The sequence below is a fragment of the Ranitomeya variabilis genome, chromosome 5, assembly GCF_051348905.1.
Source record: "Ranitomeya variabilis isolate aRanVar5 chromosome 5, aRanVar5.hap1, whole genome shotgun sequence".
Classification (NCBI taxonomy): Eukaryota; Metazoa; Chordata; class Amphibia; order Anura; family Dendrobatidae; genus Ranitomeya; species Ranitomeya variabilis.
Window position 1 is genome coordinate 79,024,508 of NC_135236.1, and position 17,138 is coordinate 79,041,645.

The 17,138-nt window shown below is 42.0% G+C and overlaps 1 protein-coding gene across 3 annotated transcripts in view; it reads right to left on the reverse strand.

The window, feature by feature from the left end:
* The window catches only part of ADGRL1 (adhesion G protein-coupled receptor L1), a 526,256-nt gene that overhangs the window by 51,140 nt on the left and 457,978 nt on the right, over nt 1-17,138 (reverse strand). For all 3 annotated transcript variants that reach the window (XM_077262603.1, XM_077262602.1, XM_077262604.1), the window contains 10 exons: nt 16,196-16,299; nt 15,854-16,039; nt 14,126-14,164; nt 13,770-13,953; nt 9,991-10,113; nt 8,342-8,547; nt 7,377-7,547; nt 6,789-6,998; nt 6,401-6,621; nt 5,776-5,842 (listed from right to left, as the gene is read on the reverse strand). In XM_077262603.1, the coding sequence (XP_077118718.1) occupies nt 5,776-5,842; nt 6,401-6,621; nt 6,789-6,998; nt 7,377-7,547; nt 8,342-8,547; nt 9,991-10,113; nt 13,770-13,953; nt 14,126-14,164; nt 15,854-16,039; nt 16,196-16,299 (1,511 nt within the window). The remainder of the gene's footprint in view (nt 1-5,775; nt 5,843-6,400; nt 6,622-6,788; nt 6,999-7,376; nt 7,548-8,341; nt 8,548-9,990; nt 10,114-13,769; nt 13,954-14,125; nt 14,165-15,853; nt 16,040-16,195; nt 16,300-17,138) is intronic.

The following is a 17,138-nucleotide window of genomic DNA, read 5'->3' on the forward strand; positions in this document are numbered from 1 at the left end:
GCTCCAGCGGAGTCAGTCTGCCATCACTTAAAAAATACAACCCTTAAGCTGTATTGAAAACTGTATATTAATTAAAATACCTAATTGGTCCTAAGAGGGAACTATTGTCATTTTTTCCCCTTTAATTTTTACATTTTTATTACAAGCATCATTTGGTTAAGACCTGATGGTTGAAATTAACTTCTCAAAAGCAAGAAAGTCAGTAACAGATGTGCCGTACTTGTATCCTTCGCGGCTACACATGAGACTTGAGCGTCTCTATACAGTACAGATGTAGTAGCGCTGAGTTTGTCCTTTAGGGCTCGCTCACACCGCCGTATACATCGGACGAGTATTGTCTGATTTTTTATCGGGTAGCACTCGGGCCAATGTTAGTCAATGGGGACAATGCTGGTGACCGATTTTTTTCAATGACAGAATCTGAAATCGTATGCAACTCTGCCCATTCAATGCAAGTGTATTACTTGAGGCCGGAAACAATCTAGTTGGATTTTGCGTATCGCATTCTTTTGGTCACGTGCCTGCCATTCCCGGTGCTCACACATGAGAGTCCTCACAGTGTGCAGTGTGCGCGATGTGAAGATTCACAAGTCGAATCCTCACAGTGTGCAGTGTGCGCGATGCGAGGATTCACAAGTCGAATCCTCACAGTGTGCAGTGTGCGCGATGCGAGGATTCACAAGTCAAATCCTCACATTGTGCAGTGTGTGCGATGCGAAGATTCACAAGTCGAATCCTCAGAATGTGCAATGTGCGCGATGCGAGGATTCACAAGTCGAATCCTCACAGTGTGCAGTGTGCGTGATGCGAGGATTCACAAGTCGAATCCTCACAGTGTGCAGTGTGCGTGATGCGAGGATTCACAAGTCGAATCCTCACAGTATGTAGTGTGCGCGATGCGAAGATTCACAAGTCGAATCCTCACAGTGTGCAGTGTGCGCAATGTGAAGATTCACAAGTCGAATCCTCACAGGGTGCAGTGTGCGCGATGCGAGGATTCACAAGTCGAATCCTCACAGTGTGCAGTGTGCGCGATGCGAAGATTCACAAGTCGAATCCTCAGAGTGTGCAGTGTGTGCGATGCGAAGATTCACAAGTGGAATCCTCACAGTGTGCAGTGTGTGCGATGCGAGGATTCACAAGTGGAATCCTCACAGTGTGCAGTGTGCGCAATGCGAGGATTCACAATTCAAATCCTCACAGGGTGCAGTGTGTGCGATGCGAGGATTCACAAGTTGAATCCTCACAGTAGGCAGTGTGCACGATGCGAGGATTCACAAGTCGAATCCTTGCAGTGTGTGCGATGCGAAGATTCACACGTCAAATCCTCACAGTGTGCGCAATGCGAAGGTTCACAAGTCGAATCCTCACAGTGTGGAGTGTGCGTGATGCGAGGATTCAAATGTCGAATCCTCACAGTGTGCAGTGTGAGCGATGCGAGGATTCACAAGTGGAATCCTCACAGTGTGTGCGATGCGAGGATTCACAAGTCTGCAGTCACATAGAGTGACTGCAGACTAGTCGTTTTAGACCTGACAACCACTTTAAAGGGAACCTGTCACCACGTTTTTGGAAGATGGGATAAAAATAGCGTTAAATAGGGGCAGAGGTGGGCGTTACATTAGTGTGTTTGTTATGCGTTTATTACCCACCTAAGTTGCCGAAATACCTTTGCAAAGTCTCCGTTTTCGCCTGTCAATCAGGCTGGTCTGGTCAAAAGGGCGTTGTCTTCCCCCAGATTTTGCGTAGTATTCCGTTGGTGGCGTAGTGGTGTGCGCATGCCCAAGGTCCCGAATCCTCTGCCAGGGGATTTAAAAGAGCGCGCTGTTCGTTATTTCATTGGTGATCGGTGGGCGCGGCCATCTTCCTTTGGCCGCGCGTGCGCAGAAGCGGCGCTCTGCTGGCCGCGGCTTCAGGAAAATGGCCGCCGTGATATCCATCTGCGCACGCGCGGCATCCCGCAGCCATTTTCCTGAAGCCGCGGCCAGCAGAGCGCCGCTTCTGCGCACGCGCGGCCAAAGGAAGATGGCCGCGCCCACCGATCACCAATGAAATAACGAACAGCGCGCTCTTTTAAATCCCCTGGCAGAGGATTCGGGACCTTGGGCATGCGCACACCACTACGCCACCAACGGAAAACTACGCAAAATCTGGGGGAAGACAACGCCCTTTTGACCAGACCAGCCTGATTGACAGGCGAAAACGGAGACTTTGCAAAGGTATTTCGGCAACTTAGGTGGGTAATAAACGCATAACAAACACACTAATGTAACGCCCACCTCTGCCCCTATTTAACGCTATTTTTATCCCATCTTCCAAAAACGTGGTGACAGGTTCCCTTTAAGCCATAGTCCATGTCCAAAAAGTGGCTTATAGGATCAGGTTTTAGCTTATTAGGGGACTGTTTTTGGTAAAGTGAAATTAATGATATTTGAGATGTCCGGTGATTCCTTAATTACTATATCTCAAATATTCTCAATTTGCAATCTGCAAGACTTGCACTCTCAGGGTTTTATATTAATAAATCTTATTTAATAAATCTTAATCCCCATATAATGAAAAGTACTGAAACTTTTTAATGCATATTTGTTTAATTTTTTCACCGTTTTCGAGATCTCTGTTGTCTGTGGACGAAAACCCGCACACTCCTAATATTTTTCACAGCTGGTGGTTTGCTGCAATTGCATTATGTCCTTAATGAGCTAAGGTAGCGGATACATTTGACCAAAGTAAATAAAATAAAGTTGTATAACTTTCAATTATGCAATGACTAAACTATATTTACATAAACCCAGAAAAATCCTTTAAGGCTACGTTCCCACGATGAGTATTAGATGAGTTTTTGATGTTGCAGATTCTCTGTACCTATTAAATAAATTAGATTAATTGCGGGTTTTTTTGTGGTTCATGCGACAATAAAGATATTCAACAAGGTTGTGAAAAGCGACACATGGATCAAAAATGAATCCAGAACTCTGAAAAAATAATGGTCCATTTTTCACGTATGAGAAAAAAAAAACGCTGATGTGTGTTAAACCGGCAATAGAAGGAGAAAGAGTCCTTATGGAAAAGAGGAGAGAAGATAGAAAACCGCAAAGCAGACTTCATAAACCTTGCAATTGTCCAGGCATGTGTATATCCTTATCTAAGCTGGTGCTTATTCTTTTGCAAAAATATCACTTTTTTTGTGTTTTTTACAGCAAAAAATAAGCTGTAGCTGGTTCCTCTCCTGTAACATTTTCCCCAAAGGCTTCAGAAAAGCAAAAAAATTATGAATAGCTGAAAGAATCTAGCACTTGAGATCGATTAAAAATCCAATTCTTTCTTATTATTATTTTTATTCATTAATATAATTAAATAATGAATACATCCAAAAATAGCACATGATCGGAAAGGTATAAAAACAAATATCAATGCGTTTCAGGAGTATAGACCACCCTTAGTCAAGGTACGTATTACTAACAAAATGTACCATGTTTAAAGGTAGTCTAACCACCTGAAATGCTTTTGAGCCTTGTACCATGACAAAGGGTTGTCTTAGCACCTGAAACGCGTTTGGATCATGTACGATGAGTAAGGGTAGTCTAACCACCTGAAATGCTTTTGAGCCATGTACCATGACAAAGGGTTGTCTTAGCACCTGAAACGCGTTTGGATCATGTACGATGAGTAAGGGTAGTCTAACCACCTTAAACGTGTTTGGGTCATGTACCATGAGTAAGAGTAGTTTAACCACCTGAAACGCATTTGGGCCGTGTACCATGCGTAAGGGTAGTCTAACCACCGGAAATGCCTTTGGATTGTGTGCTATGAGTAAAGGTACCTTCACACGAAACGACATTATAACGATATCGCTAGCAATCCGTGACGTTGCAGCGTCCTCGCTAGCGATATCGTTTCGTTTGACACGCAGCAGCGATCAGGATCCTGCTGTGATGTCGCTGGTCGCTGAATAAAGTCCAGAACTTTATTTGGTCGTCCGATCGCTGTGTATCGTTGTGTTTGAAAGCAAAAGCAACGATACCAGCGATATTTTACACTGGTAACCAGGGTAAACATCGGGTAACTAAGCGCAGGGCCGCGCTTAGTTACCCGATGTTTACCCTGGTTACTAGCGTAAAATGTAAAAAAAACAAACAGCACATACTCACATTGCGTCCCCTGCAGTCTGCTTCCTCCTCTGACTCAGCGCCGCAAAGTGAAAGTGAAAGCAGCACAGCGGTGACGTCACCGCTCTGCTCTCACTGTACGGCGCTCAGTCAGTCAGGAAGTGGACGCAGGGGGACGTGAATGTAAGTATGTGCTGTTTGTTTTTTTTTAGATTTTACGCTGGTAACCAGGGTAAACATCGGGTTACTAAGCGCGGCCCTGCGCTTAGTTACCCGATGTTTACCCTGGTTACCAGGGGACCTCGGCATAGTTGATCGCTGGAGAGCGGTCTGTGTGACAGCTCTCCAGCGACCAAACAGCGACGCTGCAGCGATCGACATCGTTGTCGCTATCGCTGCAGCGTCGTTTCGTGTGAAGGTACCTTAAGGGTAGTCTAACCAAATGAAACGTGTTTGGGCTGTGTACCATGAGTAAGGGTTGTCTTAGCACCTGAAACGCGTTTGAGCAATGTACCATGAGTAAGGGTAGTCTAACCACCCGAAATGCTTTTGGGGCGTGTACCATGAGTAAGGGAAGTCTAACCACCTGAAACGTGTTTGGGTCATGTACCATGACAAAGGGTTGTCTTAGCACCTGAAATGCGTTTGGGCCGTGTACCATGAGTAAGGGTAGTCTAACCACCTGAAACGTGTTTGGGTCATGTACTATGAGTAAGGGTAGTCTATCCACTTGAGACTCATTGTTTTTTTTCTGTTTTAATACCTTTTCTATAATGAGCTATTTTAGCATGTATTAATAACGAAGCGAGTGCTGGACTCTACCTACTCTACGTGATCATTTCTGGGAAGTCGGTCCTGCTACACTTTTCATGCACCAAAGACACCGGTGAAATATATATCATTATTTGTGCATAGAAGTGGTGATCTGATGGTTTTCTCTGCCTATTTTTTAAAATAATAAAAGTGCCATAAAAAATTCTTGTAAACAACAAATTAAAATCATAAAAAAATACACTGCAAAAAGTGTGAAGGAGGCTTTAAAAAACTTTTTAGAGTTGCAGATACTTGGTCAAAGATCATAAATAAGTAGGATGTAAATCTTGTTCCTTCTTTCCTATGAATACACTGATTTGATTATTGCTCATGGATAGGAATCAATTAGTGATGCAACATAACCCACGGACCACACGATAAATGTGCCTAGTTGTGTAAGGTTAGGGCTACAGAGACGTGTTGTGCACCAAAAACATTGGTGTGACCTGTCCGTGACTCCCTATCATTGGACTGTACTGTTCAACTTGGCTGTAAGAAAAAAAAAAATTAAATAGACATGTTGCGTGTGATTTACAAGTACATATATGACTTACATTGAAGTCTATGGGGCAAAGTCACATACAACTTTTGCAAACCACGAATTCTAAAGGTTTAGACTTTTTACAGTTGCGCATCACAATGCAACCACATTGACAATCCTTAGATGTGATGGAATATCTCTGTGTAGTCCTAACCCTATGCAAAATGGACTATTTGAGTAGTGACGCTCAGCATAAGAGAAGAAGAGTGAGAAAAAAAAAGGAGACATAAAGGAGAGCAGAAAACATAATGCCGGATAAAGTTAAGCAGTGACAGTGAGCTAAAGAGAAAGGACACCAGTATCATTACTCACCACAATAACAAGGGAAACCGGGCCAATAAAACTCCAGATGAAATAATTATCAACTCGCAGCCAGCAACTGTGACAATAAGAGAAGCGGCAAAACAGACAGTGAGGAACATTGATAGAAACGCAGAGAAACAGCCACATCCAGATAAGTAATTAATGAGAGATGAAGACACTTGCAGTCACAGAGCAGTTACAAAGAATGAGGGAGAATGGTTAAAGGCAAAATTACATTGTTTGAGACAATACAAGACCGTCTATGAGAGCAGTTACATGGGAAAGAATATGGAGACCATCAGAAAGATGACTAAATATGAAGAACTGTGATGGAGAAGGGCCACTCGAAGGATTAAGAGAATGTCTAGACATGTAATAACAAGGATGGAGATGGTGTAAGTTGGATGAGAATTCTTAGGATAGCATACAAGATTGTAGAAGATACAACATGGTCACCACCAAATCATTGGACACGATTTGAAGGATTGTTAATGACAGTAGATAGCAGAGATGTTGTAAGTTGGATGAGATAAAGGTACATATTGGAATAAAATACAAGATCGTGGAAGATACATGGTCACTGTGTACATATTGGGATAGAATACGAGATCGTAGATGACAGAGGAAGACTTACGCCTTATCCGTGCCGTAGCTCCTGTAGTCCACAGCTGCAGAGATCCCCACCACAAGAGCAGGAAACACGTAGCCACACAGATAGTAGTACTTCCTTCGGGAATGTTCTGTTTCAAACACTTCCACCAACATAAGATAAAGCTGAACACCCTCCAGACACAGCCAAGAGAAAGCCGACAGACTGAAGAAGTGCAGGAGACCAGCCAAAATGGGACAAACCACCTTAAAAAAATACAACATGGTTACCACCAAATCATTGGACACAATTTGGAGGAATGGTAATGATAGTAAACATTTAGAGATGGAATCAGAAATTAGGTTGGAATGGTAAATGTCTTTCAGTCTAGAGTCTTGGAGTTTCAAGCTCAAGGAAAACAAGATAGTTGTACCTGATACTGGGTTTTGTCGATACCAGTGAGGAAAAGAAGTTCAGCCAGGAACAGACTAACACACAAATTCTTATGGATGGTGTTTCTGTCAGTCTGAAGACCCCTCAAGAAGCAGAAGGTGGATATACAGATTCCGAGACACACCAGAGAGATCACTATTCCCACCCAGGAGATAACTGAGAGAAGCAGCTCGTTTATTCGACCCTGGTACTGAGAAAACAAAAATTTAGCTTTACCAAGTCATCCAACATTTGTTATACAGATCCACCAAAATAAAACTGGACAACCATGATGTACAGTTAGCAGGGCCCAGTTTGTTATAACAACCAGTGTAATATTGTGTATTTTCTACAACTCGGCTCTGATTGTCATAATGTGTGATTTATTATTTTACGTTATATAGGACGCTATACGTCACTAAGGGTCTCAGTGCTAACTGTTCAGTAAAACCTTTACAGCAAACCCTGATTATGAAAGAAACCCACTAGGAACCAAATTAAAAAGAGAAGTTAAAGTCATATTTTATTAAAGTAATGAAATCTTAATCTTCCGAAACGAAATAAATCATGACAGTAACAGAGCGCTCACCATGTCTCTATGGGCCATCAGCACAGCAAAATTAGTTAGGTGGTTGCACGCACAGGTCGTGTGGGTCTTGTTAGTATGCAGCAACCGACAACCCTGTGTTGACCAAAAACCCAACATCGAGCGCTCAGAGTAATTCCAGAAGGTGCAGTTGGCATTGAAGTGGTTTTTAGACTGAAAAACAGGAACAAATAAGTTAAAGTAACCAAACATATATATAAGGTATGCTAAGCATGTGTGTTTTAGTAGAAAGATGGGAATAAACAACTAGCACACTATTGTTGAAAAATTTGGACATGCCGGAATCCAACATGCTGTGTCCCTCCTTCCTTCCTTTGACATCTTTCATCAAGGGAGTTGGGAGACCTCCAGACATATTAATGATCAGCTAATCTATATAGCCACTTTGCCTGTATACAATCTAACAGCGTATTGCAAAAACTTCAACCTACAAAGTCTATTACAGAATCTTTCTGCTCTCCAAGCTCAAATATAAACTCGTCCAAAATCCCATTAGGCTACTTCCATTACAAACACATCTACTCTCCACACATTTTTTGATTGGATCTGACAACCAATATCCAATGGTTATGGCCAGATTTAACAGTAATGCCCCTCTAAAGAGCAATCCTGTACATTACCATTTTCCATACCAATTACCAGATTTCCATAGCTTGAAAATAATCTATTTGGCCCATAAATGGAACCTTCTTGTCTGCCAAATTGTCCGTTTGTAAATGTCTTCCTAAAAGCTCAGCTTCACCGTTGTCATGGTCATTTGACATTCTCTTGGCTAACTAAGTCTCCACCACTGTCTCCTCAGTGTTTTTTTCCGACGTTATGTCGGAGGTTTATCCCTTAATTTTCCCAAACTTTTACAGCTGCTAAACAACCATTTCTTACATTCTCTTGGTTTCTATCTTCCATATACAGTGTACTCTTATCTTCCTTTAAATTTTTGCATTCACCTGTAAATGTGGTAGTGTAAAAATAACAGGGTCCATGAGGAAAACCCTGCTGGACTCCTTATTAATTGAAGCTGCGATGATCTGTGAGTTCACCACCAAAGAGTGTCCTGAGGAGCTGTCTTCTCCACCAAAGCGTACAGTGGAATTCTCCGTGGACAAGAAGAGGCCCAAATTATTGTACAGGATGAACACCACTTTCACAACTCCTGAGATGGAAAATTATGAAAATATAGGGAGTTAGGAACTGCAGTGATCACAAAGTCGAAGAGTGAATTGTGACATAAAGATAAATGGTAAGATATTGGCATCATTCTGGTAAAGGCTGAAGACAACCCGTTCTGCACGATATTAGTTATTGACAAACAATAATAAAATCACCAACAACACTGATCAACTGATCGCATTCGTACTAAAGTTTTGTCTACAGGCCCCCATATACATTAGACTAATGTTCCAAACACACTGATATCGACAGATTTTGCCGACTCTCTAATGTGTATGGAAGTCCCAGAAAACTAATCATCAGGAGAGCTGTCGGGTTCAGAATCTCTGATTTGAACTGCCAATTGCATTGTTCTCTCGGAGATAAGCTGTGACCAAACAAGCCTGGCGATGACTTTTACGTAGAGAATTCAAGAGTGCTGGCTAAATTAGCGCTCCTATGTATGGGAGAGTTGGCTGAGATGACTGTCGGGCCAAACAATCAGCTCAAGCTTCATTGACTGACGGCCATCTAATGTGTATGGCCAGCTTTAGACATAGGAAAATGTTCCACAAATGGATCAGCAATATACGTGTTAATTGAGCCTCAGTGGTTTTTTTGGTTGGCTTAAAAGGAGTGATCAATCCTCCTAAGCGATGTATATGTACTTATAGGTCCTAGACAGTTGAATGAAATGATAACTTGATAGCACGATCTGATGTCTTATTCCAGAGAAATACACATTTTACTTATATGGAAAGGAACCAATAAGATCTCTTCGGCGGACATAGATCTACTTGAGAACCTGGCTTATTTTACTGTAAATGAAAGAAAGCGTTACCAGTGTGAAACATGTAATGACTGACCTTTTGCTATCCTCATATACATGTCTCACACAGGTAATGTCCCTATTTATATAAAATAAGCCTTGGAGTCAGATTCTCATGGAGATCTATGTCCAGCCCATAGATCTTAATGTCTCATTTACATATTAAATAAAACATGGATTTCTCGGGAATAAGACATCGGATCACGGATATCAAAGTATCATTTTATTCTTCTTTCTATTATCTCCCAGCCCATATAGATGGCATAGAAGGGTTGATCCTAAAGACAGATTCTCTTTAAAAAGACCATGGATGAGTAAATTATTTAAGTTTTACGAGTCCTGTCGTTAGAGATAGATCCAATGGAGTTGGTGACTTATACCATCTATTCACTTCTTTGTAACAAAGTAGGAATATAATTCCAACTAGGCAATGATCATGTTTTTGAAAATTTTGTTTTTATTTTAATCCATATTGCCTCTTGCAGTGGAGCTTTTGAACCTTGTGTACTGGCGAGATGTAGGATATTATTTACTGTATGTAATAAAGAGAGGACATCACCATCTCAGCAACAACTTATCTACAAAGAGAAACACAACCTAAATAATGACAGATCTCACCATTGCGACTGTTCTGCTTGATGGATCTGGCAGACAGCTGGATAGAGCTGACACTGTGGTTGTCTTGAGGGAAGATCAGCTCGGAGACGGGGTCATCGGTGTTTATGACAGAAACTTCTAGCACTACGAGAAGACATGGACGGTTAGGGGGAATTCAGACATTGCTGAGACTGTCCCATTCATCTTAATGGATCTTGCAGAAATGCATGAACTTGCTGTTGAAACAACTCCATTTACATCAACAGAACTGTTTCTCAGTTGCAGAAATATCAGCATCAAATCTGACCCTTGTGGAATTACCATTGGAGAGAGCATGGAGGATGGCACAAAGCAAACATCACTTATTTAACAAGCTACTCCGCAAACATACAGGGTTGATTAACGCTACGCTTAATAGAAGAACAGGGGTTGTTGAATGGTTGGTTGGGTTTTACAACATGACATCTAGTTTGGTGACACGGTATGGGCATTTACAGGTCCATTTATTTCAGCCTGCTTTGGCAGAGTCAACGTAAGGCACTGTTCGCAAGCACAAATACATGACAAACCCATTGACGGTCAAAAGGATTGATCAGAATCCCTTATAATTTGGTTAAAAAATGAACATGTCATGTATCTTATAAATCCAGAACCATTATGCCAGACTAATCACAACCCAAAGGCCCTTGGACATATAGATGAATGTCAGCCGAACCAACCAAATTTAGCAGGACCAGAAGACCACCTGTTGTTTATGATGGCCCTCCCGACTCTCTTGAACATGATGATTTGATGTCATGGGAAAGAAGGAACAGCCAGTTGGAATTTCAATGGCTGAACCTTTTGTTTAAAGTGGAGATAAGCTGCTACCAGAGATGCCAAAGTTTTATACTATCCCTGTTGAAAACACATGACTGCTCAACTTAGTTCCATATGTATGTGGGAGTTGGGAAGAGATAGCTGTCTTCCTAAGTAAACATTCGACTGACAGTTTTTGTATATATTGCATTCATAGGCTTCTTTCACACTTCAGTTTTTTGGCGTCAGTCACTTCCGACATAATGACGGATCGACGGATTCGTCACAATAGTTAAAAAAACGGATGTAACGGATCCGTTTTTTTGACGGATCCGTTACTCGGGGGTTGTATATACTTTTTGGAGCATGCGCAATTGAAAAAAATTGAAAAAACGGATTGGGGCGACGGATCCGCCGAAATGACGGTCGCGACGGATCCGTCGCCCATAGGTGGCCATTCTATGAAATGACGGACGCGACGGATCCGTCGCGATCCGCCATTTCAACGCAGACAAAAAACGTTGCAATGACCGTCAATGTCTAGATGACGTCCGCCAAATTTTGACGGATCCGTCGCATGACGGATGGAACGGACGACCATCCGTCACAATCCGTCGCTAATGCAAGTCTATGGGGAAAAAAACTGATCCGTTTTTTGAGGAAAATGGCGGATTTAGACTGACGCCAAACAACTGAAGTGTGAAAGAGGCCTTAGAGGGGTTATCTCATGTTGTCTTCAGGAGTGCACCACTCCCCAGCTTTCCAGCTTCCTGCTTGCCAGTGAAACGGTGTGCTCTTGCAGATTGATACTTCCTGCTGGCAGCACGGTTGAGCCACTGGCACATATTGTGCGTTCTCAGATGCTACTAGCAGAGGGAGCTTCATCGGAGCCCTGGTGCCTTGCTTCAGAGCCGTGCTTGAAAGCTGTACAGCAGAGAGCTTGTAAGCATGCGCTCTTTGTATAGGAAACTGGCTACTTATCATAGATTCCAGAGGTGGTCGGTAATCTGTAAACTATTGAATAAAAGATCATAACAGAAAGGATTGCTAATAAAAAATAAATACCGGTAGCAACGTTGCTTGTTTCTACAAGCACTTTGCAATTTTACCCATATAATAAGATGAGACAACCCTTTTAAGGGGTTGTGCAGACGACCCGTATTTTCTGTCTGTGTGTGATCCGACAAAACATCTGATCGCACTCAGACTGATGTTAATCTATGGGGCCGAGCACATATCTGATTTTTTCATGGACAGAGGCTGTCTAAGGAAAAAAATTGCTGTTTGTCCAAGTTTGATCCGATATTTGGATCACACTCGGCCACTCAAGTCAATGAGTGCGTGGAAACCATTAGACTGCACTCGGATGAAATCTTAGTGAAGTCCAATTTCCATGACAGAATGGAGAAGATGGAGACATTTTTTTCTCCATCTTCTCATCCGAGAGAATCGGATCACACTGTGATCACACTCTGATCAAACACGGATCAGGGTTTGATCAGAGTGTCATTTGCATAATCAGCCGATTCTCTAGGATGAGAGACTCTACGGCTGCCTGCACCTGCTTTGGTAATGTGTTTACAGAAAGGCTGGGGAAAAAAAAGCTGAATTTTTGCCATATAGTCTTGATAGAGGTGGTTCCTCTGCCTGAGACTCTAGGATTGGCTTCTGTTATGGAGCATTTGACCTATCCTTGTATCATCATGACATACAATCATCTGAATTCCCCATTATGTATAGCTTCATTTCCCGTAGACTAGCCACAGCAGAGAAGACTGGCTGCAGATTTCCTTAGGCAGATCAGATGTTTGCTAGAGGTACTGCAAGCCAGACCTGGGATGACTAGCTGGTGTCTCTGAGACATAATCCCATTAATAGACCTCCACAGGAAATCATTTTGAAATTTTGATGAAACAGTATACTTTTAGAGACCCAATATGTAGATATGTGTGTTACTGGTCAAGAAATAGTGTAGTTCAGTGGTCCCCAACCTGTGGCTGTCCTGCTGCTTAGCGACTACAACTTGGCCAAGTACAAGAAAGTCCTGGATGCCTTTCTTCTTAGTTTTTAAGGTTAAAATAAGACACAAGTCCATTGAGATCAACTTATAACCTAACAGGTTCATCGGTAGGAAAGCAAAAACATTGAAAAATATACACCCCCATTCATCAAAGTGATTACGCCAGAATTCTGATGGAAATCACTTTGAAAAGTCACAATTTTTTGCTCAAAGTTGAGACAAAAATTAGCAATTCTTGTCATTTCTATGCAAGTTTGCCCAGCTCTGCCAAAATGGGCAGAACTGGGGCAGGACGGGTACAGGGCAAGTTGTTGCATTCCTTACACCGGAAATCTTACTCCAGTCCTTGATTTGTGTCAAGGCACACTCCTCTCGTTAGATGTTTCTGATTCATTAAGAGGAGTGCGCCTGTCAATGAATCAGTAGCATCCTGACTCCAACATGATCCCTCTTTAAGACCGGCATGAACATTGCCCATCTTGATAAATTGGGGCCATATTATTAAAGGTTGTAGGTACTAGATTCGGTGATGGGTCGTTGATCCCAAGAATTTCTCTGCGGAGCAGAAGCAGGAAGGAATTTTTCCCCTAATATGGGGCAATTAGCATCTGTCCCATGGAGTTTTTGTCTCCCACGGGATCAACATGTTAGGTTCTAGATTGAACTCAATAGACTTGTGTCTTATTTCAACCTTAAAACTATGAAGTTTCCAACTTGTCAAGTTATGTTCACTTTTTTTTGCTTTCACGTCGTCTGAGCATAGTTTTGGGTGGTCAGGAGGTCCACAACATTGAAGGAGTTCACCAATGCAATGCAATGATTTTGATAATGACCCTCTACCATATGATGCGAGTGGGAATCAGTTCATTAATAATTTTAATCCCTCATCGTAAAATATTCTTATTTCTGCCAGAGGTTTAGTTTGTAATATTCATATTTTTTTGTTAATATTCCTAGAGAAATGGCTGTACTGGTGCCTCACCAACATTAGGCTTAGCAGTCTGGAATCGTGCAGGTTCCTTGACATTATCAGCTACCAGGAAAGCCCCTTCCTCCAGTATGTCCAGTAACATGGTAGCCACATGTTCTTGCTCTGTGACATTTATGTCTCTCCATGAGGGTAACGCTTCTGAGCGTAAAAGGTTATCCACTGTCTCCACCACCGCCTGCACAAATAAGATACACACAGAATAAAAATGTCCTCACCAGTAACTATTACCTGCTGGGATACAGTAATGCGGGCTGAATATGACTGTACGCGGCACAGAGCGTGTCCACAGAATAGTAATGCTAGAACCTGCACAACATCGGATATAACACTACTATATCCTCCGTTACCTTGATGTAATCCTTGCAGGTTCTCTCCCTCTTGTGCATCTGTAAAATAATAAAAAGGGTTAATAACTGGCATGCATAATGCATCTATAGGTCAGCAGCGGAATAATTTATGTATACGGGGAAAATCAGAGAACAACAACGTTCACACATGCGACTCGACGCCCAATGCAAAGCTTGCAAATTCCCCTCCTTGTTCTGTGCGCCAAAGGATGTACGTCAGCTTTTTTTTTGGATTGATTGTGATCAGTGTTTTTTTTTTTCAATCATATTTTTATCCATTTTTCAGCCATGTCTCTGTTTTAACTTGAAAAAACAAATTTTCAAGCGTTTCCTCTCCGTTATTGACAGCACACAGCTGCAACATGGATGGTGTCATTTGTATTTCACAGACCTATTGAATGGGTGATATTTATCCACAAGTCGGATCAAAAGAACACGTTTCGTTTTTGTCTCTTTTTTTGTTGCGGATAATTGGTCTCCAAAAAAGAAAAGGAAATGTGAACGGCCACATAAGGTGTGTGTCCTATCCATGGAAAACATGGGCAGGACATGTGCGTGAAACAAGGAGGTGTGAATGAGGCCTAAGTTTGGGTTTCCACTGGGTGTTTTATTCTCTTATTAACATTTTTTATTCATTTTTTGTGTACTTGTTTAAAGGGAACCTGATAGCTGATACGTGCTGCCCGATCCACGGACTATATGTACGTGGCTGTGGCTGTGTGATCTCACCCACATATATTTGACTCTGAAACGCGGCGGTTTTACAGAAAAAAACATACTTTAAAAGTTGCTGTAGTCCAAGCCGCATGGGAATCTGGTCCCCGGCAGCTTCTCTTCGACTGCTGCCCTGAATTGACCGGTCTGTGCTTATGTGCACGTATTAAAAATGCTTTGTCAAAATACACAACGTAAAACACGTGTTCTTTTGCTTCGCATCTATACTTTGGGGGGGAAGGGACAGATAGTTGGCAAAAAATAAAACGGAGACATGTCCTACTGTTGTCCTTAAATATGTCCTTAAAGGTGTTTTACGGTCAAAAGTCTGCAGTCAGTCTATGTGACTGCAAACTTGTGAATCCTCACATTAAGTGCACTGCACACTGTAAGGATTCTTCTGCGTCGGGATCAGAGAGTGCGTGACAGCAAATATCTGATTTGTCACATGCTGACTAGACGTGCAGAGCCTCGCTCAACACAAATGTATAGAGCGAGGCCGGACATGTCTAGTCGGAATGTGATCTCCTGTTCCCGGCGCTGGAGAATCCTTACAGAGTGCAGTACGCGCAATGTAAGGATTCACAAGTCTGTATTCACACAGAACCACAACGGAATTGTAGTTTAAGACTGGACAACCCCTTTAAAAATTAATGGCTAGCTAGGAGTTGCATGAGAAATCTTCTTTCTTTTTTATGGATGAGAAAAACTGAGCACGCGAAACGGAGACACGGATCATGAACGGATGAAAGATGGACCATGACATGGATAAAAATGGATTCTTTTTTTTGCTGACACAAAATGGACAGAGCAGCCATCACTTGAGAGCCTTGTCCTGTTTGCTAATCAGATGGCTGCACCCGAGGTTTCAGTGTTTTAATGGTCATTGACTCATAAGTATGTGCATTGTGTAGTCTGATTTTGCGAGGGGAATGAGCATTAGATGAATTAGCAACCGCTAGCCATCGAGTAGATGAGTAAGATAAATTAATAGTTGGAGGCACCTCTACTCACCCTATTGTAATTCTTCCCAGCACTCTCTCGTTCAATTGGTCTTAGGGCTTGTAACTGATTGTCAAGAATATCAACCAGATCGTTTAGAAGGCGTACGGACGACGTAACGTCACCTGCATAGATCTGTCCACGGGTGTGACGGGCTAATTCCCCTGCAATGTTAGCGGCGTTCTCTCCACTCCTTATCTGAAAGGAGATTATAGAATAGGAGCCAAGCGTTAATTGTGGAGATGGAAATATGGCCTTAGAACTATTGACACGTTGAATAACACAAACATAAAAAGTATTAAAATAACGGCAAAAAAAGAAAGCATGCTCTGTATAAGTGTGGCATCTACTCACCTTCTGTGCCACTTGATTGACCCAGGGAGAAGTGCAATTACTTAGATCTGGGCCTCGAGGGTTCCAGATGGCCAGTGTGGGCAAACAGAGGAAAGAGGCAATGCCTGAGGAAAAGAGGGGAGAACTTACAGAGAAAGAAGCGCCGCTCATCTGACACATTAGCAAGATCCTACACTTGGGACTATATACGACATAGGCATACTATAATAACGCTAATGAGGAGTTTACTCACCAACCTCAAGGGACTTCCTTCTACTCTCCATTTATCTTGTACCAAGCGATTATATGGTTAAGGCTCGGGAAGAGCCGAAATGTCATTTTAACTTCTGGTCGCTTTCAACATATGGAATCCTATGTTTAATGTCCTTAATAAATTTTCACTATTATTGCATCATAAATATATAGAGAGTGCGGTGTATTCTATTCCCTCTGTTAGTTTGGGACTTTTACAGTCCGTTACACCTGCACCTCGCTCCCGTAGAATACCGAGTGCGCGCCAATTTCTTTCTATATCTGTAAATAGATGGGAACAGTCATATTTGGTGGAGGGTGTTGTTTGTACATAATCTGCTATAATTGTGTAGTTTTATGATACGAGGATACATAAACTATGGTAAAATTTAAGGTAGCCATACACCATGTATAGCTGATGGTCCTACCAACCACCACATATCCAACAAGCACATGTTCTCAATTGAGAGAAGGTAAAAATGTCCTGCTAGAAACCCCCTCTTGCTTGAGAACAAAAGGAATGAACATGTTGAAATACAACACGCTGACCATTTTCTCCACCAACATCGGCTTTTGAGAGAGAGTCAGGATATCCCCATTCTTGCTAGGTGGTCAATGAAACTGATGAGTTCTTATAATGTTTATGGACAACATAGCTAACTGTAAATGTAATCAGAGTCAACTCTCCATAATTCTTCAAAATGACTATTAA